This window comes from Lepeophtheirus salmonis, chromosome 5, assembly GCF_016086655.4.
Source record: "Lepeophtheirus salmonis chromosome 5, UVic_Lsal_1.4, whole genome shotgun sequence".
Lineage (NCBI taxonomy): Eukaryota > Metazoa > Arthropoda > Copepoda > Siphonostomatoida > Caligidae > Lepeophtheirus > Lepeophtheirus salmonis.
In genome coordinates this window covers 59,125,549-59,149,753 of record NC_052135.2, presented here as the reverse complement: position 1 = coordinate 59,149,753, position 24,205 = coordinate 59,125,549, and the positions used below count along the sequence as shown (strand labels likewise).

The 24,205-nt window shown below is 31.9% G+C and overlaps 2 protein-coding genes across 2 annotated transcripts in view; one reads left to right on the top strand and one right to left on the bottom strand.

The window, feature by feature from the left end:
* The window catches only part of LOC121117781 (SET domain-containing protein SmydA-8), a 48,001-nt gene that overhangs the window by 623 nt on the left and 23,173 nt on the right, over positions 1-24,205 (top strand). The window lies entirely within an intron of this gene.
* Positions 6-22,533, bottom strand: LOC121117780 (uncharacterized). Its single transcript, XM_040712273.2, has 6 exons — positions 22,457-22,533; positions 21,723-21,976; positions 10,765-10,911; positions 4,588-6,186; positions 3,818-4,526; positions 6-1,076 (listed from the first exon to the last, which is right to left on the bottom strand). The coding sequence occupies exons 4-6, from the start codon at positions 5,545-5,547 to the stop codon at positions 196-198; spliced, it is 2,550 nt and encodes an 849-aa protein (XP_040568207.1). The 5' UTR covers positions 5,548-6,186; positions 10,765-10,911; positions 21,723-21,976; positions 22,457-22,533; the 3' UTR covers positions 6-195.

Here is a 24,205-nt window from a genome sequence, read left to right as displayed (position 1 = left end):
AATTATTTATAATTTGTAACTGTATACATACTTTTAAATATGTATTTAATTGTATATTTTCACTTTCCATTACAAAGATTTATTAAAAATAATTAACTAATTAATTAATTATCAAATAATAAAGGAATGCATTTACTTACGAATATCGAGTCATTAAATAAATAAATTAATACGAGTAGAATGATGCGTTACAACTTAAAAAATCTTGTGGTCAATCTTCAATTTTCTACAGGTATCCTGTATGAGTTTTTGCGAATGCTCATGAAGTCGACAATGACGTAGATCGATGAATTTAAGTTTGACTTCTTGGGATGAGAGAGCCTGACAAAACTCTTCAATCCCCGTCTTTCCTTTTAAATTATTTCCAGCGAGGTTGAGTGTTTCAAATTTTACGAGTACATCTGAAAGCTCTCCCACCTCATCACTTGTTATTCCACATCCGCGAAGATTTATGGCCTTGAGTTCTCCCATGTCTCTCTTACGACAAAACTTTGCAAGGGTTCTCAGACCCTCTATGGTGAACTTGTTATTGCGAAGATCTACGTTAGGAACATAGGTTATACATCTAGATAGTTCAAATAAGCAATCGTCCAGAAGATTGCAATTTGAGAGGACTAATGTTTTTAATTTCATTGCGTTACTCCCTTCACCAGCTTTTTCTTTGAGATGCCGAGCAAATATCCTTAACTCTAAGGGGTACAGATCATTGCCATCTAAGATGACAACTTCAGTTCGAAGAATGAGAGGTATTAGTTCATAAAAGGCATGGTCATTGATATTGCAACGCCCCAATTCTATTTTTTTTAGTCTCTTTGTTTTTCGTCGGGTAGTGGAGATTTTACGAACGCCATACCAAGTAAAATAGTTATCATTGAGATATATTTCTTCAAGGCTGGAAAGAATTGGTGTCAATTTGGAGAGACATTCATCGTCAAGGGAACAGTTGCTCATGTCGAGTGAGCGAAGGTAGCATTTGTCGTTTTGTTTCCACATTTTAAAACATGAATGCAAGCCATCCATTGAGAGTTGATTCCCCGTTAGTAATAGCTTTTTAGGTTTTTGAAAAATACATTTACCTAAAAAGAGATTTTGAATGTGATTTGATTATAATGATTTGAAGGACAAATAGATATGGAAATATTATGAATGATGACTCAAGGTTTTTTAACATGATTATAATAATAATTATTTATATTTTAATGTTAAAACCATAGAGAAAGACATACATAGAGGCGACTTGATTGAGTACAGGTATCAGCTGACAAAAGGGGTATAATATGACGTGATAGTATTTTGTTTTTTTTTGACATTAATATTTGACAAGGTACTCGTATTTCAAGGTAATTATTGTATCTTTGTTTCTACCCATTGTCAATGCGGATGTTCATTTTGCAGACTTAAAATTTTAATCTACATACGTCCGCAGGGTGGGGGCTGGAGGAACTGAAGCCCCACCTCCAAATTAAGGAATTTTTTCTTTTTACTAGAAAATTTAAGATTTGAAATTTTTTTCGTAAAAATTAATTTTATGTGAACAGCTGTATTTTTTTGATATTTTTTTCCAAAAAATTTAATTTTTTTTTGTGAATAGCTGTGTATTTTAAAACAAATTTAAAAAAAATGAAATATTGAAATTTTTTTCCAAAAAAATATAATTTTTCTAATATTTTTACAAAAAATTTCAACAACCAACCCCCCTTCCTCCAAAATATGATCCAGCGAACGCCCTGACATAATACTGTTTACAAATGCAGAACTGCCTATCAACATCCCTTTGTCATCTCTATGTATTTATTTGGTTCTAGGACACTTTGCCGAAAAACTTATTGTCAAAAAGTCACTTAACCGAAAATAATGATAAATATATTAGTTGATTCATGTTATAATTATGTATTAGATTACTCCAATGACAAATATATCTTGACAATTAAAAGGTCAGAGACAACCTTGGGGTAGAGGAGTGTCAATCAGGACTCGATCAAATACATAAGAGCTCCAAACACATTCGATATAAACGATTGATTCATTCTCATTGTTCATTGAATCTGAATAATTGATTTATTGACTTTTCTCTTCTTTAAACATTTTTTCTCTATCAAATTTATTTGTTTAATTAATTATTGGATTTATTCGGCCCAGTCTTAGGACCTTAGGTCTTATAGGTCCTTAGGACTGGTTCTTTGGAATGCTGTCCTTGGAACCGGTCCTTATCTATCAGTCTTTGGAATTTTTATGAAAATATCCATGCTTTATTAAGCCAAATAAGATAGATGAAATATGTATTCAGATTATTGCACTTATCTAGCAAAAAATATTATTATTTCATAATAATACAATATAATACGAACATGTTATATTTTGTTAAATTATATAACAAAATAATTAAAAAGAGGAAAAACACCCTCATTCCCGTCAAGAGGGATCAATTTTACCTTTTTTAAGCACCCACAAATGGGGCTGGATGGGACTGTACTGTACTGCGGTCTTCAGTCCTAAATCAGGACCGACACAACCCTAGTATTCAAGGTTTTGGTTACAATATCAGTTCGAGCCAACTGAATCATGAATCCTCATCAAATATATATATTTGCAATGTTCGTTTGAAAAAATGACATTCAGGAAAGTGGCTTTCTGTTAATTGCCAGTACACGTATTTCTTTCTGTACAACTAAAACTATTAACTCTTCCATTCTTCATGCAAAAAATACAGAAGACTCATAATTACCTTGGCAAAAACAATGTCCTATTTATTAAGAGGTAAAATAATTTTCTCTAAACAAATGATAAGGGCTATAAAAAAAGAGGAAATAGATTTTTGATAATACGTAAAAACCATGACAAATATTTCCTACTTTTGAGTACACAAGTAAATTGAAAAATAATTTGACTCAACCAATGCATTTATGTAGTCAAGAAAAAAAGAAAGTATAATTAACTATAAATGTTCGTTTTAAGGACTAATGCAAGCAGAAGAAAACAAGTTAGTGCCTACTTTTGCAAACCATGGTTGTATGTAAATATTTATTTATAAGAAAAAGTTGGATTAATTATATTTTAAGCCAATCAATAATAATGGATTTGAATAAAGAAAGAAAGAAAAAGATTTTATTCTCATCATTTCAACTATAGTTGAAATAGCCAATGAAAGAATACTCATTTGAACAATTCACATAATCTCCACATGACATTTATGTAATATTACTTAGGTATGAAGCCGACAGCACAAAAACAAGCTAGATTACATTTGAATTTTTCAACGAATGATCGTCAAATTACAATCAACCAGTCATTCTTATTGATCATTTGTAGGCTCTGCAAATTGTACACAATGCAAAATAAATTTATCGTCACAATAAAAAATTAGAAATTGATATATTTGATCAAAAACCATAAATTTATCAGTCACCATTAAGAAATTAGATTTAATTGATCATTCATTATGCAGCAAAAACATTTATTTTTTTGTGAATTCAATTTTTTTTCCAATATTTGAAATTTCATTTCTTTGTGAACAGCTGTGGATTTTTGAAATTTGTTTCAAAAAATGTAATATCTTTTGCACAAAATTCAATACAATGCCTTTAATTGAGCAGTGGTTGCCTAATAAATATTTGGCTGTATGTATTGATGTAAAAAATTAGTTAGAGATCTATCTTTTCTTGATTTTGTTCAAGATTGTTTTTATGTTGAAGTACCATATATATAAGTCTTAATCCGATCTATTGAAGAAGTATCGCGACGACATAAATGGTTTTAATAAGGTCTATTGAAGATATGCAATATGTGTGTGTTTCAAGTTTCTTTATTTCTTACTTACCTAAAAGCTTTATGCCGTCATCATCTATGTCACAATCTTGGAGCATCAAAACCTCAAGATTCACAGTTTCTGAATCTAAATTCGCTAAATACCAAGAGAGACAAATTAGTTCATGCTGATGCAGTTTGGTAAGACCGAGATTGATCACTTTGGAATTGTCTGGTGGTGGGAATATTTGAATTTTTCTGAGTCGAGCCTCATAGACACAAGTTAAAAATACGAGTTGCGTTTCTTCCCAAAGTCGACTCAGAGAATCCAGGTAGTGAGATGGTTTTCGAATGTTTGGAGAAGGAATTCCAGAGAGAGCTTCTAAAAACATTCGCACGATTTTTTGACTTTCTGAGCCGTCCTCAGAGCTTAGTCCACAGAGAAAGGGAAGTCCCTCAAGAATTTTGTTTTTTGAAAGAGGTTCGTTTTTAGTGGATGTGTGAGAATGAATTGATGCCAAAAATTCAACAAGGGGACAATCTGCTAATTGGACCTCCATTCCACTACCTCCGAGACCATACCCATCCTCTGCGTACTCTGCAATGTCAAACGTGTCCAGACGTTTTTTCTCTACTTTTATTCCATGATGTCGAAAGGATATATAAAGCTTATGCTTTGCCCGGTCATTTTCTAAAAATCCTGTTAGAATGCATGCGTCGGTATTCATAACCATATAGCTGAGGTATGCTATACTTTTGAGGAATTCAACAGTCTCTGAATCCTAACAGAAAAGAAAGCCATTTAAATAATTTATTATTTAATTTAATTTAAAAAATACTTGCCTGAAGTATTTCCTGATATGTTGGAAGAGCCTGGTTCGTGTACATCCAAAAACGTCTAAGTTTCTCCAAAATATGCCAAATCATGATTTGTGTTCGAGTCTGTATTATCATTTTTGAGCCAAATGAAGTATACACCGAGACAATCATGGATAAAATATCTTTGTTATAAGTACAAATGGAATTTAAAAAAGAATCATTTCTGATTTTCCCGTAAATTGAATGTATAATTCCCCCCTCTGAGAGTTCCTTTTCTGTTATGTAATCTAGGGAACTGAGAGAATCCCGGATGTCTTCTCTAAGAGTGTTTAATTCCTCTTTCTCCAGCTTTTTTTCCCTTTGAGTTTTTCTAATTTCCTTCCAGGTACCATATTTTGATAAACGAACTCCATCACCAAAGGAGCTTGACTCAGATGGCCGAGTACGTAAAATCTTATTCTGCCTTCGACGATTATATATTCCTGGATCATATTTTTTCCGTCTGTCTAATTTCGAAGCATCCTCTTCCTCAGGTATTTTATCAGTTGGAGGGGGTTGATGTTTTAAAGGAGACTCTGACGTGGTCCGAGGCAAAGTTCTGCCTCGACGATTTTTCAAGCTATTAGTTGGAGGAGAGCGCTCCCTTGTAGCCAATGAAGATAATGATCTTGATTTCCGGCCTGCAGATTTTTCTTGATAGTCATCAGATTTATTGTCACGATAGCCTCTAGACCTTCTTGTACTGGATACATATGAGCCTTGATCTTCATCAACCTCTTCCAGGATGTCATAATCATCTGGTTCTGAGGGTTCACTATTATCTGAGTCTACATGGAAAATGCGTCTGTTTTTATATTTTGGGTTTGTGGATGTGCTATTGGTATTTGCGGACATTGAGGAAGAGGAGGAAGAAGCAATGGTCTGGAAGCTGTTTGTGGATTTTGTGGATCGTTTTTCCGAAAATGCATTGTTTTTTCCTCTCATTGGAATTTTTTTTTGGGTTCTTAATCATATTTAGTCTTGATGGTCTTTTGTCTAATTTTTTCTTTGGGTTGATTGACTCAGGAATGGATTTTTTCTCCTGTGGCTCGTTCTTAAAAATATTATAAGAGCTGCTTTCTTCCTCATAGTCCTTATCAAACTCCTCAAGGATTTCATTAATTTTGTCCGGTGGTTTTTTCTTGATTACCTTTTTTATTGGAGGCGGTTTCATTGGTGTTGGCTTGCGGTCGGATTTAAGTGCTTTGGATTGAGTTCCTGGACGTTTTTTATTCACTATTTTTGTTGTTTTGGACGTTATATTTGCTTTGGATATCTTTCGATCCAAAGACTTTTTCCCCAATTGACTTTTCCCCCTATTTTTTGGGGATTTGCTATTCTTATTTTCTTTCTCATCTTCTACTTCTGCAATGGTAGTGGGATTATCTTCCTCGGAGCTGGATAGTTTTTCCATCATTCTCATTCCCTGCTCCCCAGAGCCTAATTCAATGGGTTCCTCATCTTCACCTCCATTGAAGGCGAATATCCCACTCTTTGAGCTTGTATCATTTCCGTTCATACTCGACATAGAAATAGGACTTGTGGGAGTAAAAAGCACGGGTGCTTTGACTAATTCCCTTGAACCTAAGTGAAAAGGGAAGGAAAGAAAAAAAAAACTAAAAATAAAAGAATAACTAAGAGATATGTAATTAAGCTTTTAAAGCTTGCTTTTTATTGTATGTTTTCCTGAAAAAGTGTAACATACATAAATATAAACTACTCTATGTAGGTTACTTGTTTACCTATGCTTGTAATTGACTAACAACACAAAAATCCGCAATTCTATCTGCATAATTTTTCTTTCATCTCTTATTACAAAAATATTTTGATTAAATTTGTATATCCTTCATTATTTATACATTGTCTTTATCTACCCATGAACAATAAGTAGTGTTAACATTTTTGTAAGGAAACAAAGAGCTTAAGGAGAAGGCGGGAGCTATACAAATGATACTACTGATTTAACCCATTAGTAGAGATAAGGTCTTTGTAAGAGCACGAGAAAATGCGGGAGCGAGACTTATTGTATTAATGAATTAATACCTTTGTTAATATCAGCTGCCTGTTATATGAACTGGGTGTGTGTGGGGGGGGGAAGGAGAGAAAATTAATTAATCAGGGGTGTCTCAGGGTTTGAAATTTAATTTTTCAATTTTTTCCCCAATAATTTGATTTTCTGTCAATAGCCATTGGTTTTTGAAATATCTCTCCAAAAAATTTAATATTTGTATTTTTTTTTTTGGAAAAATTAAAACTTTAGAAATTTAACTTTTTGAAAACAGCTCAAGTTTTTTCATTTTTTTTTTTGCAAGGAAATTAATACTTGAAAATTATTTTTTGTGAGAAGCCATGGATTTTTGAAATTTTTCTTGAAAAATGTAATATTTGAAATTTAAATTGTGAATTTATTTCCAAATAATTTAATTTTTTTTCAAAAAATTCCCTAACCGAGCCCCCTCCAAAAAAAAAATATATATATAATCCTTTGGACGCCGCTGTTACCACAATAAAGAGAAAAATTCTCAATATTTAAAATAATATAAGTCTAGGGAAAATATTATAATTATAGTTAAAATCATGAATATTTATTTCATCATGCCTTTTTAAAACAATTTACACCAAAGATAGGCGAGAATTATTATTTTAGAGGAGATGTTAACGCTCTCACAACCTATTCAATTATGAACAAAAAAGAAGAAAGAGCACACGCAAACACCCTATTTTCTTTTCTAATTTTTAAAGGTAATTTTTTCACTACAAACAAGTCTAACAAGTAAGTATCATGGATACATACTGGGTGTAACCCGAAAAATTCACACACATACTAAAGATTGTTGTCAAATTTATGGAAAATAATAATCTATTTTTCATTAGCTGTATTATTAATTACGTCCATCTTTAAAAATTTATTTATTGGTGGAAATTAGTACAAAAGTAATTGTCGTGTCAAATTTTTTTTGGTTTTGAAATATATCTTTTCTTAAAAATAACCAAGTTATTAGTTCAAATTTGGTAACTTAAAAAAAAAAAAAAATGTCCCTGTACAATTCCTCAAGCGATGCTCCCATCTGTGTAACGGGTCCTACCTGTAACTTTGCTGCAAAAAGTGTACAAAGTTATAAGGATACTATGCTCAAAACTAAAAACTCAGATTTGTTTTCTAAAACACTCAAATCCACTCACTCAAACGACTGTTACATAAAAGAGGTCCAAAATGGCTAAAACTTTAGTGAATAACAGTCAACAGATGCTAGATAGATGTGACTGGCTTATATTTACAAGTGTTGCCATTTTCACGCTGAGCTCGTAAACTTTTCAGACCACATTCGTGGACTGAGATAACTTCTGAAGTCTACTCACTCCAACTCATTTTTACAAAAAAATATTTATATACTAATACTCAACTTATCCGATAATCTGCTTTCTAAATTCGAAAAAATTGATCAAACCTCCTCCAAAAGACCCACCCTACTACTTATACTACTCTAATTAAAACAAAAATTATTGTATACCTATATATATCCAACAAAGAGATTACTTTATCTGATCCGTAACGATTTTAAAGGTATAAAATACCATTTATTATGGTATTTTTGGGGGACTTCCCGAATATGTGGGCTATACACTCTCTAATAGACTGCATTAATTACTAATTATAGATGACTTATTTTATTTTAAAATAAAGATATGCCCCCTTTAATCAATAAGGTCAAGCCTTATTGAAAAAACGATCCTTTCATTTTTTCAATAAGCCTTCCATTTCTATTTTTGTAAAGTCACTCTGTAAATCCAAAATTCCCAAATAACATTTCTTATTTTCTGACCCTAATACTTCATGAGGGGAAAGTGTCCCCCCGAATGTTCGTTAAAAAAAGGACGGTTGGTCACTCTAATATAATGTTAATAGTTAATCATTAGGGTTGATTACTTTATCAACCATGGTTTTCCAATTGAGAGATGAACATAGCGAAACTTCCAAAGAAAATAAGTAAATAAGAAAACCCCTCTAACTCTGGACCCTTTCTATATAGTTCTCCCTCTCCCTACCTCTTGACTTACATAGACACTACGGTATATATATATATCATACTGTCAATTGTATTGTTATTTTGTCGCATTGTCTTTGATCCTTGGCAAATCCAAGGTTATAAATGTATTTATATACATTAATATCATTATCATAATATATTATATAGAAAGAAAATGACTTAATGGACACACTTAATCAAAACGAATGTTAGTGAGTTAGTGTTGGATTCGAGTATAACTTGAAATTGAAAAAAAAACAACAAACAAATCGAATTTACTATTAAATCCAACAATTTTCTGATAATTATTACAACTCACTCCCGAAATAATATTTGAAAATCTTCAATTATCTGGAAATATTGAAATATATATTAATTTTAATCGAAAAATCAAAATTATATATAAAAATTAGAAATAAAATTGGTTCTGACGATGCAGCTGAGATATTTATAACTATTAGTGTTGGGGCTCGGTCTACGACCCAATTTTTTTTCGGGTTCGGTCTTAAGTGATTTTTTTCTAGAAAGATTTGGACTGATATTTAGGTTCAGGCTGCAATCTCAGACAGTAGACCGAAATCTAATCGTTTTGAAATTATGGATCGATTTTATCCTCACTTCTGATTTAGGAGTTGAATAAATATGATGTATGCAACACATTTAAACTCTTATACCGTTATTGTAGGTCAATGTTCATAACTGACGTCATCAACAATTTATCAATAGAATAAGTTTAGACCAAGTTTTACATAAAAACTTGGTTTTTTTGTAAGGCCGATCCGGACCAAATTTTTCTTTGAGACCAATCAAGACCAAACTTGTTCAGTGGACCGAACTCATTAATTCAGCATAATATCATAACAGTCTCATAGCGGTCTGCATTCAAGTATTACAGTTCTCTCATAATTACTTTTTACCCCCCCCAAAAAAAAAAATATATATATATATTATTTGAAAAGTATACTAATACGAATAATCAAAACTCGAAATATTCATGCGGCTGAGATGTTCATAACTATTAGTTTCCATGTTCGAATGGTTTTTTCGGATCGGTCTGAGGTGAATTTGTTCTCAACAGATTTGGATCGATATTTTAATACAGAATGTGATCTAAGACTGTAGACCCGAATTTAATCGCTTTTAAATCGTAAATCGATTTCTACACACAGTTTTTCTATTTTATCCTGATTTATGCGTGGTACCAACATGAATTTAACACATTTAACTTCATTGTAACGTCATTATAGGTCAATGTTCATAATTTTGAAATACACATGATGTTATCGACAATTTATCTATATAATTGTTTAGACCGAATTTTAAATCAGACTAATCTGATTAAAAAACGATCCTGACCGAATTTTTTATTTCAGACCAATCGAGACCAAACTTCTTTAAAGGACCAAATTAGTTCAGTCCATTACAAATCATAGCGGTTTCATACCGATATATGATTCCAGTGTTACTCCAACTAAAAAAACTTGGACTAACTATTAAAGTCAACAATTTTCTCATAATTACTCGGACTTGTCCTTGGAAATAGTATTTGAAAAACTACAATAAAATCGCATGATCTAAACTCAGATTATTCGACTATAAGTTAATTTACTAGAAACATCAAAATAACCGTCCTCGTTCTCACTCAGTGCAGCCCGCAAATAGATCAATAAATATTAAAGAAGGTTATGTGGCCCTCCAATGATAGTGCTGACAAAAATTGGGTCCTCTTTATCATAGAAGTTGCCCATCCCTGCACTAGATGGTGGAACACTCTGTAGCTTGTTGTTAAAAAAATGGCACACACTGAAGGGAATTTTCACAGAGCCCTCCTTGTGAGTAATATACTCCTATACTTTAATTAAATAATATTATCATTAAGATAGTTGTATTATTTTGCCGCAAGACAGCGCCACTCCCTACTGCTTTGTACAACAAACAAAGATAAGTAAACAACACTCATGCCAAATTGTTGAAATTGGATTGAATCAATTTGATGAAAAAGTATTTTTCATTGACAGATGCGTTTATTCGAACTCGACATGACTGAATGATTCGAACTCGATATTTATTAGTCGAATCCAACACTTGTACATAATATCATGAAGTGAGTATTAGTAACTAGTAGTGACATTACCGCCCCCTGAATTCTTCATCAATTCCTTAACAGCCTTTGCTTGAAGATTCATATTCGAAGACTCCAAAACAGAGAGGAGTTCTTCACCATTATTACTTTTTTAGTGTACCAGATGTACTCCATTCATCCAGTATGTTCATCAAGAAGCTGTAAAAGAGAAGAAAAAGAAGGGATTATGACGTATAAGTCAGATTTATATAATAGCAAAATAAACACATAGAAACGACAAAGGTATTTATATGGGCAGTTCGAGCAAATAAGGCTTTTGTATATTAAAATCTTCAGTCACAGCAATGAACTTCAGCTGTGCAGAAGGGTAGAAACAAAGATACAGTAATACTTTGGGATATGAGTGCCACAGCATACAAATTTTTATTAAAATACGACCTGGTGGATAGTTGGCTATTGAACGTGAGAGCCACTTCAAGCTTAATTTTTTTAAAAGTTATTTCACTTAGAATAAATTTCTTTGATTTACAAACTCCGGTCCAGCCACGAATTAAACCCGTGGGTCAAGGTGATTCTATATAATATTTAATCTCTGGTGTAAAGCGTTTTCACGTGAAGAAAGCATGGTTCATGTGGGTTATTTTGGGGGGTTTAAACAACCAAGTTATATTACAATGCAAAAACTTTTTTCATTAGTATTAAGGGAAAACATGAACTATTGGATATCAAAAATGAACCAACAAATAAAAGGACTCAAATCTTACTCTTCATCAAAAATATAACCCACTTATATCTAGTTTTACTATATATATCAGACGCTAATAAATACTAAAAATATGTTATTACATCGTTATAAAATCTTATTTCTATAGTGTAGACAATAAATGATCAATCGAATTCAATACAAAGTGAGATTCTGTTAATGTATGCATTGAAATTTTGGGGCATGACTCCATCATTTTCCCAACAGTAAGCAAACATTTATTACGTTTGATAGCAATATACATGACATATTTTGATTAAAAAATTCCAAAGGAACATCGATTTTAACCAAAAAAATAAAAACCTATAACTCTAATTAATTTATATATTAAGGTGAAATATCTTCGAGGCAAAATGTCCAGAAGCAAAATAGTGTACGGCAAAATGATTAAAGGCAAAATCTCCAGAGCCAAAATAATTTAAGGTAAAATTACCTAGCGTAATAATTTCAACGTCATCTAAAATAAATAAGTTGATTGGTGTACTATTTATTACCCATGGAAATCTATTAGAGTTGAATACCATTTCTCTAGTTGGAATTTCCAGTTCTTTATGAAAAAAAAAGCAAAAATAATGTGACGTTATAGTTTACCCCTTTTGTCAGCGGATACTTATGTTCAATTATTGCGCATCTTGTTCCCTCAATCTATTATATTTATTTCTCTATGGTCTGATTTATTCACTCGATTACTCACTCCTGTACCCCTTGGATTTCATTAAGTCAAATAAATGTTTTGTTTTGTTGCATGATATTATGTTCTTAATTTATTTTGGAGAATAATAATAATAACAATGTTAGAATAGAAAGGAAGACATAACTACATACTTAGGCTTACATATATATTATGTGTATATTAAATGAAGTATGTATTTTTCATTAAAAAATCATATTTACATATTACAAGGTGTTATGATTAAGCTTTAGACCAGGGGTCCCCAACCTTTTTTATGGCGTGCACCGGTTTCATAATAAATGCCGAACAGCATTCATTGTATCTGTTTAGATAAAGTAATTTTTTTCTAGATGTGATATATTTCGAATGTAGGCCCATCGACACAAGTGCCCTCTGTTAGTAAAGCCTATTATATACATGTGAATAAACTCCTTTTTTTTGGTGTTTGTAAAAGCTATTTAGATTAACAGAGTAGCTAATTAGTGAGGATTGAGTCAACTTACTTTGTTTGCTTAACGATAGAGCTAAATAATAATTTATCAAAGCAAGCAAATCTGGAAAACAGCAAATGTTTAAAACTCTATTTTTCAAACGTTATTAATACTGGGAAAATATTAATCAAAATAGAAAAATTGTTTCCAATGTAGAGGAAACTCTGACGAGGATGAATAAATAAACTGAAAAAGATGTGGATAATAGGTTTTAGAAACAGAGGGCACTTGTGTTGACGGCCTTACGGCCTACATTCGAAATATATCGAAAAATACAACATCTAGAAAAAATTGTTTTTTCTGGATACTGTATTTTTTTAAAGTCTTTAATATATGTAACTACCGGTGTTGCTCGTCCAAGGAGGGAGCGGTACATCACATTGACAATTGTCAAAATAATTGACCAATTATTGAGAAAATAATTTTATATACAGAATTATTCTATTATACTAATAATTATAATATCAATGGTTCGTTGGTTTAAAGAAAGATCCTGATAATTGTAATTATCTTGCTATGAAAAAAACAATGGACGGGAAATTGACTATATTTTATACTACATATTCTAATCCCACAATATCAATCCAGTTAAGTAAGGTAATTCAAAAAGTCTCATAATAGTACCCCCCACCCCCCTAATACTTCAAATATTGGCTCTTGTAACCTTATTACTATTTATATGAATTTAAAATAATAATAATATTATACTTGTGTTATAAATTTCAAATAACATACCAACATATATGCATAAAAAAATTGTTCAGATGAGAAGTCCATTTATATTTTTGTCCAAAATTGTCAATTAGTTAATAAAACTTATGGACGTTGTAAAGAGAAACACAAACCTACCAACATTTTTTCCTACTTGTAAAAACAAAAAAGCTATGGAGAATAATGTTCTTGAAAAAATAACCCTCGAAAACTGGTTCATTTTACCAAATAATGCAAAAATTATTTAATAAAATGTGCTAGAAATTAGAAATAATGTAATTTAATGTTAAAGTCTAACATTTTATGTTAAAAATGCATCGTTTTGTGGCATTTCTTCTGAAAAATTGAAAATTGACGTTTGATGTAAAAAAAGATCCAAAAAATGAAACAAACAGAAACATTATTCAGAATGATTTAGTTAAATATCAATTTTTATGTGTCGAATTAATATGTCAGTTCATTTTTTTGCTCCTGAAAAGATAAAAATTGCAATTTTCACCGATTTTTTTATTTTTGTCTATAACTTTCCTATAACTTTTTTGATACCAATAAATTTAGAAAACGTAATGAATCGTAGAGTTGTTTTTTAAAGACACGAATGACTTTTTGATTTATAACTCAACCCCCTACTTTTTCTTCTTGAGCCTAAAAAAAACCCGATTTTTGTGTTTTGGGTATAGAATGAGCCCCCTTATATACCCCCCAAAAAAAAAAAAAAAAAAAAAAAAAAAAAAAAAAATTGTAATCCCCGTCTTACCATGGCCAGGTTTAAAAGAGCCATCCACACAAAATTTCACCTTTCTAGGTTCAAAGTTGTGGGAGTGCATAAAGGACAAACACAAACTATATACATAGAGAAAGATTACTGAGTGGTACATTAACATCTGAACACTTCAACTTCAACAAGATATACTTTATTAATTAAGAATATAACTTCAACAAAATTAATAGATTAAATATATGTGTGTCTGAACTCTATTAATGTAGCCGCCCTTAGCTGCATTGATGGGTTCCACGCGGTGGGTGAAGGTCTGGATATAGTCCTCTGCCATTCCTTCCCTACAACATGTAACAAAAATGGTGTAGTCGAGAGGGTAAGAAATAAGGCTGTAGGGGGCCAAAAGTGTCAAAAGAACCTCAAATACTCATTCAATACGTATTCAAATGAGTCTTGCAACGGAGGAGATGGGTTTCCCTAATCTTTGGTGTCAAAAAGACCTCTCCCCCCCTCACAACGATATTTTCCCCCACTTTTTTGATAGCTTTCTGGACAGTCCAGTGTGAAACCTCGAGATCTCTTTGCATGACCCCTCATGGACTTGAGGGGATTTGCCTGTGCTGTTTTCTGTAACTTCTTTTGCCATTTTAACAGAACCTTTCTTCCTCTCCAACGTTTCGGACTTGCAGATGATGTACAGAGTGGTTCCAGAGACACACAAATGCTTGGAATATGATTTGATAAGCTTGTTGCTAAACCTCATGTTAAGTCACATTCCTTTTTTTTTCTTTTTAATACGAGTTGAACTGAACGCCTACAAGATTCTATTCATTTTATACAGTGCTCTTTCTATATAATACTTTATTATTATAGATGATATACATTAGGGATCACTCTTTAAAGTGTTGCCTGTATATAAGTATCTATTCTCAAAAATTACTTATTTCCAATATAGATATATGATACATATTACTAATTATTGATATATATTAGTATATTCTTTTTTGAATATTTTTTATTTAACATGACGCACTAAGTATTAGTCACCCATACTCGTTACTAAATTGTTATTTCCTAGATAAAATATGAATTTACGGCATTCATCCAATTATCCATTCATATAATTTTGCTTCCTTAATTTAGAAGATTAGAAAGGTGTAATACCAAACTTTTTGTATTTTAAACTAGCCTTGATTAATGTTATGAACATCAAGTTTTCATTATATATTTATAATTAAAAATTGTGCTTTATAAATAAAAATGGTCAAGTCCATAAACAAAAATGGTTCTTCATATTAAAAAAAAGGTAATTAAAGTTTTAAAAATCTACATGGGAATGGGTCGAGAAGGGACCTGTGTAAAGAAAAAACAAGTTTACTGAGTAGAAGAGGAAAAACAGCTGTTGCAAGTGTACTCCTTTTTTATTTTGTTAATTATTTAAGGATCGTGGGGGTGTGAAAAGAAGAATTCTCGCCTATTTTGGGTGTAAATTGATTTAAAAATGTACAATGAAATAAATATGCAAGAAGTTAAACATAATTACAATATATTCCCTGCACTAATGCTATTTTAAATGTAAATGGTGCTCCTCTTTAATCTTTCATTTTCTCCCCCCAAATGGTAGAACATGCAGCAAATATTAACAAATGTCTTAATTTAGTAGTACGATATGGACCGCCTTCTCCTTGCACTATTACAAAAAAACAAAAAAAAAAAAAAAAACATCTTTACTAATGGCTCACTAAACAGTCGTTGGGGACTACTGCATTATACGAGGGTCTTTTCAAGCCATTCTTTTTTCCCTCCCTTTTCTTTTTATCAAATTAATTATATATATATTGTCTTATTGTTTCATGATGGATTGGATATCCACCAGGGGAAATCTATATACACATTATATGTTTAAGAATTTATATAATTATCTAGACCAGGGATTCTCAACCTTTTTCCAGTGGTGTAGTACTTATAAAATATTTTTTAGCCAAGTCCCTTATAACCAGTACAAATCATTTATATAACTTGTATAAAAATTTTAAAATCTCTAGTACTCCCTGGAGTGGCTCCAAGTACTCCAAGAGATACGTGTATCCCCATTTGAGAACCACTGATCTAGACCCTATTGTTTGGTACTTTTGAACTATTGTTTATGAATAGAACGTTTGTTTGACCATTACGCATTATTGACGTATCAAAAATTAGTAGTGCACTGCATGATACTCAACGTTGTGACATTGTCTTTTTGATAAATAAACAAATTATCCTACTTTAGTTGGTACAAATGATGTTCTGTATGCCAATAATATAGTGGCACCGGGTGCTGAATCACTTCAAGCGGTGTTATAATATCTTGATATTGGAACAGGTACTTGCAGCTCCACTATGTCATAAAAAATTGACCTTTTGAATAAATAAGAAAGAAGAAAAATATTGGTTCTACGACACTTTGCCGAAAATCTCTTTCCCCAACGGATACATTGACATATAAAAAATTTGCTAAAAAAATGGAAATTTTGATAAAAAAATTGAATTTATATATTAAATTTTTTGAAAAAAAAATCAAAAATCCAAAGCCGTTTACAAAAAATTAAACTTTTTGAAAAAAAAGTTAATAATATTAAATTTTTTGTAAAAAAATCTTAAAAATCCAAGGCAATTCTCAAAAAATTTCAAAATCCACCAATGTTTACTAAAATTAAATTTTATAGAAAAAAAAATCAAAAATTAAATTTTAAACATTTGAACAAAATTTCAAAAATCCATAGCTATTCACATTAAATTATTTTTTTAAATTTAAAAATCCATAGTTGTGCTCATAAAATTAATTATTTTAGAAAAATATTTCAAAAATCCAGAGCTGTTCACAAAAAATCAAATCAGTCCACATAAAACTAAATTTTTTGGAAAAAAAAAAATTAAAAATTAAATTGAATTTCAAATATTAAATTTTCTAGTGAAAAGACTTAATTTGGGAAGGGCTACAACCTCTCCAGCCCATTCCCTGGGGACGCCCCTGGCAAGGGTTCTAATAGCGGTTCCATTCAAGCATTTTCATAATGAAATGAATCACTTAATTATTAATTAATGAATACAATTTGTGATTGGTAATTAATTAAAAATTTATTTTTTTAAATTGTTATAATATGAATGGGAATCAAAATTAAATATTATCATCATCAAATATATTTCTTATTTTTTCCGGCAAAGTGGTCATTCAGTATAGTGTTGGTTTGGCAAAATCTCATTCGGTATGGTGACTTTCAAGAAAGTGTCCAAAAAAAGGTTCTTTATTATTAAAACATCATCAAATTTCTGAGCTATGCCTCATCCAACCAAAAATCCTGCGTTTTTGCAATTGTATATCAAATTGCTTTAACGGGAATTTTTATTTTGTATAAAAAGAATGTATCAAAATATTAAACTGGTATCGAGCAACAAAAGTTGGTAGATATTAACTAATGAATATTGACTTATACAGGGTGGATCTTATCTAGTGCTACAAATTTTATTATTTTCAATTTTGAAGAGTAAAGTTCAAAGAGGATGTTTTATGATGACATTTATTTAACAAAATCATCTTAAAATAGTACTTGACACAATATTTATGCAATATGTGAGCATTCAGCTCTAATAGTTGCTTCAATAAATCCTAGGTAGACCTTGATTTTGCCTCCAAATGAAAGCCTAAAGACTGGAAACTCCTGTGAGGAGTAGCACACACCCTCTACCCAGACGCACCTGGATTGAGTAGTCCAAGGAGTTTGCCTCTGGAGAGAAGGGCCTCAGGAAAGTCTGAACGATGACTTTGTCCATAAACTTTTTTCTGCCTCAAGCTAGCACTTTGTAATCCAAAAGTTCATTGAGCAACTCCTTGCTCTCCAAAAAATGGGAGGCCAACTTTGACTGTGCTGGCCACAACGCTCAAGACGATGATTTCTGGGTCTGAAGACATCCTCAATGAAGGTGAGACATTGTGTGGATGTTTGATTGTGATGTAGTGGCTGTTCTGCTTATTCACAGTGGCATCAAGACTGAATTTTTTTTTCATCAAAAAAGAGCAAAACTTTGCCTGATTTTTTGTCGCCCTTGAGAAAATTTTGAATCTTTTCATCTCTTGCTTGCTTGCTCTGTTCAGAAATAAGATGTAATGTTGTCCTCCTCGGTGATTTGGTACCAATGCGATTCCGGATTGAAAATAATAAAATGTGTACCGCTAGATAGGATCTACCCTGTAAATCTATATCTATAAATATATCTGTTAAAAAATGACTTAAATAAGTGCAACTCTTTTGGAATTGCAACCTGAACAGTAATCAATCTTAAGCTGTTCTTGGAGATTACATCCAAGTATAAAGTGTGCACGCTCATGAATAATTGAGAGTAATACTAAGGATCTTTGCAGGAGTTATAAGTGTAAATCTTTTTTGGGGAGGGAGTAAAATTTAGGATTGACATCGGTGGAATTCCTACCTATATCATGTTTGAAGGATAGGGAGTAATATTTGGGTTTATTTCTTTGCCTTTTAATAGCTACTCATAACTAATTTTATAAAACGTCATGGCTGGTAAGCTGCTCTCCCCTCCGGATATTCTTCAAATTACCTTGTTAATTTTCTGCTCCTTTTATTATTACATAGTGGCAGGTCATATTTTTTACAATTCTAGATATATCAATAAAGAAAGGTCGCTTCTTTTGTTTAATAAATAGAAAATTGGCGGCAATTTATACAATTTTTTTATGTCTTGAAAAAGGAGAATAAAAATATTATATATAAATATTAATAAAAAAAGAAAGAAACTATATGGAAAAAAAAAACTAAATGTCATTTATCGTTCAATAAAAAAAATTATAGAAGTAACCTGTCAAACATTTTTACCTTTTATTGTTATTTTTCTAATATGGTCATGAAAAAATGTCCCTGTATGTAATTCCAAATAATATAACATAAATACGTATAATTCTTCTGCTTGCTGTGTTTGTACAAATCTCTTCATGAGATTGCCTTGACTTCAATTCTGTTATGAGGGCGGTCCCAGAATTACCCGGCCTGAGAAAAAGCTGGTGGTAGTTGTTTTAAAAGAATCACTGTATTAGAAGGTATACAATCTATAAAACATAAGTTTTATATTTGAAGGCGCCACGTTGTTTAGTATTTTTCTGGTAGTCATTAATAATGAACGCTGTCAGTGATTCTCTGAAAATGGAGAAAATTGGTCATCGTTAGCTGATACAATATCGGATGTAGAAAAAATACTGAGACCTGCCTCTAAGTAGTCATTTGAATACTCATAATTGATCAGGATGATGTTGTACATAGAAAATTTTATCTTATAATATTTTTTATTATAACAATGCATATTAATTATGAATCTGGCCATCATCAGCCTCAATGACGGCTTCTAACCGCCTCCGGAACCCCTTGCACATATTGACAACCTAGTCCTTTTCCATGATCCTCCAATGCTAGTTAACAGAGGCTTTCAGGGAATAAATATTCGGTTGGTGGACTTTGCAGGCCTTATTTTCAATTTGCCGCCATATAGAGTAATCCAGTTAATTTAAATCTGGGTTCTGAGGGGACCAAAGGTTCTTGTACCAGAAGATCATATTGCTACCTATCCCCTCTTGTACAATACTAGCAGTATGGGTCAGAGTCCCGTCTGCTGAAATACGACTGTTGCCTTGTTGAACTTCTTCATGGTATTGGTGATCTATGGGACCACATATTCTGTGAACATCCCCAAGTAGTCGGCTGCAGGTAACCGGTATCCAACAGCAAACCAAATTGGAGGCATTTTTTATCCAGGTAATGCCACAACCCTCAACATCATCATAGAGGCCAGATGTTTCGTCTTGGTGACTGTCCTAATGTTGTTGTCATCCAATGCATTTTGCTTGTTGTAGACTTGTTTCATCAGAGAAAAAAATTACCCAGTTGCTGTTGTGATTCAGATCATTCGTGAGTTGTATACATTTCTAAAGACTGAGTTCTTTTTGATCTTGATACAGGAGTGGCCTCTCAATTCTTGTAAGCGATTTCCTCCAGGCTTTCAGATGGCCTTGCCCTTAGTAGATCGATGTACCTTCTTTTTCTTGGTGTACTCTAACATTTTCATCGTTGGATTGACCTTCAAAGCCATCATGATGTCTTCAAGCTTCACTTTGGCGGGTCTTTATCCCTTGGAGTTATCTTTAATGTTGTGCCCATCAGCCAAACGATAGCGATTTCTGACGGGACAGTTTCAGGCCTTCACGATGTCCAAGATGGTCCTCCTACTGTGGATTAAATTGCCATAATGGTTCTCCTTGCGTCCATCATGATATATACATCATTTTTATTTACAACATGTACATAAATCAAAGCCTTAGAATCTAGTCTATTCAAAAATAGTTGGAACTTTAAGATTTAATCAACAACACTAATTCAAAACTGTATTTTTAGAAGGTCTCATTACTTTTCCTACACCCGGTACTTCTATTTGAAGGGCTTTATCCCAACTGATATAAAAACTGAGTTGGCTTCTACTCTGGGGGATGTGCTCCTTCGTTTACAAATGTAAAAATTTGGCTAGCTGAGGAGTTTAAACGAACGCGTACGAACTGGTAAGGCGAGCATCGCAGTGGTCAAATTGTTACAAAATCCACAATGGTCGATCGTCCACTAAAAGTGCACTAGCTAGCAGACATTGTAGGAATTTCAAAAAGTGCGGTACTACGCAATTTTTCTGAAAAATTGGGCATGGGAAAGCTGTGTGCAAGAAGGGTACTGTGTTTGCTCACTCTCGAGCAAAAACAGTATTGTGAAGAAATTTCTATTGAGTAGTTAATGAAGTTTTCGAGTAACAAGGAAAAAATAAGTGTATAGAGTTTAAAAAAAGATTATGCTGATCTTTTTTATCTCCCCCCCAAAAAAAAAAAAAAAGCGTGTTTTCTTTGTCGGGCCCTGTACTTCTGGGACGGTCCATTCATATACCATGAATGCGTATATACATATGTAATCAGAGGTGGGGGGAAAAGTCTTACTAGTTCAAGTCCCAGCCAAGTCTCAAGTCTTTGTTTACAAGTACCAATCAATAAATAGTTTCATCGAGTCCAGTTCAAATCCTTAGCAAATAAAAGATACTTGAATGAGTAGTACTTATATTTTGTAAATATATTTGAAAGGAATTTAAAGCCAAGTCGAGTTGTGAGTCTTAGCTTTGGAGTAGTCCAAGTCAAGTCTTGATCTTTGTTTGTGTGATAAAGTCGAGTTACAAGTCTTCAGTCCGTGTCGCCACCTCTGACATAGGAAGAATAGATGGATGAAGTTAGTGGTGGCCAGTCTCAACTTTCGCAGAAGGAGCTTTGGGTAAATATCGCGGCCATTAATGTTAAAAATCAATGTATTCAAGTTTTAGTCTCAGGGTTTGCCATAACTTCTCTGCTCTCCCCATTCCTGACCGCCACTAAATGGAAATAATAAGATATGTATGTTCCCATGCATAAGTACTTACAACTTTGACAAGGGTGTTTTCATGTCTAACAAAGAGACCCAAGTGTTTGTTTAACGAGTCATAAATTTAATAGAATGTCTAATTCTCCATATTTAACGCCTATTTATTTACTTTTAAATTCTAAACAATAAATCTTATCAGAGTAAATTAAAGTGTACTTACTTTGATCGACTTTCCGGCTCAGAGAGTGTCTTATCAAACTCCTCTTTGACACGGTTAAGTACGCCCATGGATGAGGCTAGTGTCTGAAGTTTTTTCTTATTCATCCGTCCCACTAAGGCTTCATTACGCAAATATTCCACAATATCCCTTCCAATAATCTTCTTTGATGCACTCATTGTAATCTTGACCCATTTGGCATTCTATCTAGGTGTACATCTTGAGAAAAGATCCGAGCCTTTTCTTTTTGTGTACTACTGTTTGGTAATACGTAGTATACATATGTGGTGCCTCAACATAAAAATAATCTTGAACCCAAATCAAGAAAAAGAGCTAATTTATTTTTTATATAATATACACACAGCCAAATATTTTAAAGACATTTTTGAGTCAATTTTTAAGATTATTATTCAAATCTGTTGGATGAAGGTATATAGGCAAGAGCTTTAGCTATAGTTTAGAACATTGATTGATGTAAGAAACTTATATTGACCCCCATATGACCCCTTACAAATAAATCCAACGTTTTTTTAAATATTTTATTGTGACTATTAATTTTGGCTGCTACTTGAATAGTTCAATTTGCAACGAAATTAGAGGCTTAATGAAAATAATTGGTCGATAGAGATTGACAATATTACGTTAAAATAGGAATAAAAATGTAATCTACACTTAATTTTGAGAAAAAATATTATAGCTTTATTGTTGACGGACCACATATATATTTCTTCAACTACACTATAAGGGTACTATTTGACTTATCTATTACTAAGAAGAACGTCCTTCCTCACTCACTGCTTTCTAAATTAATACTAAATAAAAAAGAATAATGTTTTATAGAAAACTTACCAACTTTTTTTTTTATAATATATTTTCCTTCTTCTTGAACCGTTGTTTATTTCTGCAGCTATATACACTTCCTCAATCATTTCCTAATATTTATGTTCGTATTTATTTAATATATAGTACATATTGTATATTCTATATATATTTATTGATATATACCTATATAGTTATATCCATTTTTTAAATGAAACATATATTATGAACAATAAAAAAGGTGTTTATCCATTCAATTAAAACAAAAAAACTGACTTCTTGGAACTGCACAATTGAGTAGGAATTTAATGACTTATGTGGATCAGGGGCGTCCACAGGAGGTGGGTTAGAGGGCTTGAATAGCTATGGAATTTTGAAAAAAAAATTTTTTGAAATTTTTTATGAATAGCAATGGATTTTTGAAATATATATAAAAATTTGATTTTTTGATTTTTTTCTTTTCAAAAAGCGGTGTAGCTATGTGAAAAACGCACATTCTCCTGTAGTCATATGCATAGATTCTTACTACTTAAAAACTTACTTGCTTGAAAAGTAAACAACTGAATTAGAATTTAAAGGCTAATTAAGATCATTTTTATGGGCATACAAGTGAACTAGGCTCCCTGCTGAAATGTAAAGATATGTGATCTCCCGAACATAGGTGGAGTTTGAAATTTATACAAGGGGGAAGGACACATTTTATAAGTAAAGGATTTTAGGAAGATTGGCCGTAGAAATACTGCCTTAAAGAAAATTGGGTGCAATTATACTACATATATCTGTAGTGATTCATCTGTCCCATCTACAAATGATTTATCTAAGGATACGAAGATATTTTTCCCATCTACAGATGTGCAACAATAATATACCTCCTTATTCAAATTACACCCTTGGCTCACGGGTCAATGATCGTCCAATCAATCTTCAGATTTTTATGTTTAAAAAAGTAAAAAAATCAAATTTATTAGAAAAACAGAAAATTAAACATATTTTTGCCTTAAGCCCTTATTAATGTAAAAACATACTTTTGGCTTATAAAATTGTGGAAATAATCTTAAGAGACCCCTCTAATTTGATCATGGTACAGTATTATCTCACTCACCTACACAAAAAAAAAAAAAAAATACTTTATTTTGTTGTCAGATGGCAATGACTCTGTTATTTTATCCTGAGCAGTGTCCTGAATGTTGATTGGTTCAATTTCTATTTTCTCTTTTTAAGCTCTGAACAATTCACTTTTCTTTTCAAGGGAGAGGTTGTGCGATACAATAACAGTAATAACGTGATCTAAATAAATACGCAATAGCATATTTACATACGTAATGCCGCAACAATTAAATATATAGACATAAAAGTAATTAAATCAACTGAATCTCAACCATAACTCTAGCGAAGAATACTTATTTTTTTCAGTGAAAAAATAAAAGCACTACGGCCAGAATTCTCTAGAAAATAAAAATCTATTCTAAACTATGTATGTAGTCAATGTATGTTTTTATTCGTGCCTTTGATTACCTACTTAAAGAAATTGGAAATGTGCTTATTCACGAACCTTTATTTGTCTTTAGATTAAATTTGTCTTGGAATAGAATTGTGACATAAAAATCAATTTTAAATTTGATATTGAACTAACACGTAAATCTATAACTAATTATACCTATGTGTAT

What these genes read in the sequence shown, in the direction of transcription:
- LOC121117780 (XM_040712273.2), bottom strand. Translation starts at nt 5,547, where the DNA reads ATGAGAGGAAAAAACAATGCATTTTCGGAAAAACGATCCACAAAATCC. An exon ending in CATATCAGGAAATACTTCAG is followed by an intron (nt 4,527 to 4,587) that starts GCAAGTATTTTT and finishes CTTTTCTGTTAG; the next exon opens with GATTCAGAGACTGTTGAATT. An exon ending in TGACGGCATAAAGCTTTTAG is followed by an intron (nt 1,077 to 3,817) that starts GTAAGTAAGAAA and finishes ATCTCTTTTTAG; the next exon opens with GTAAATGTATTTTTCAAAAA.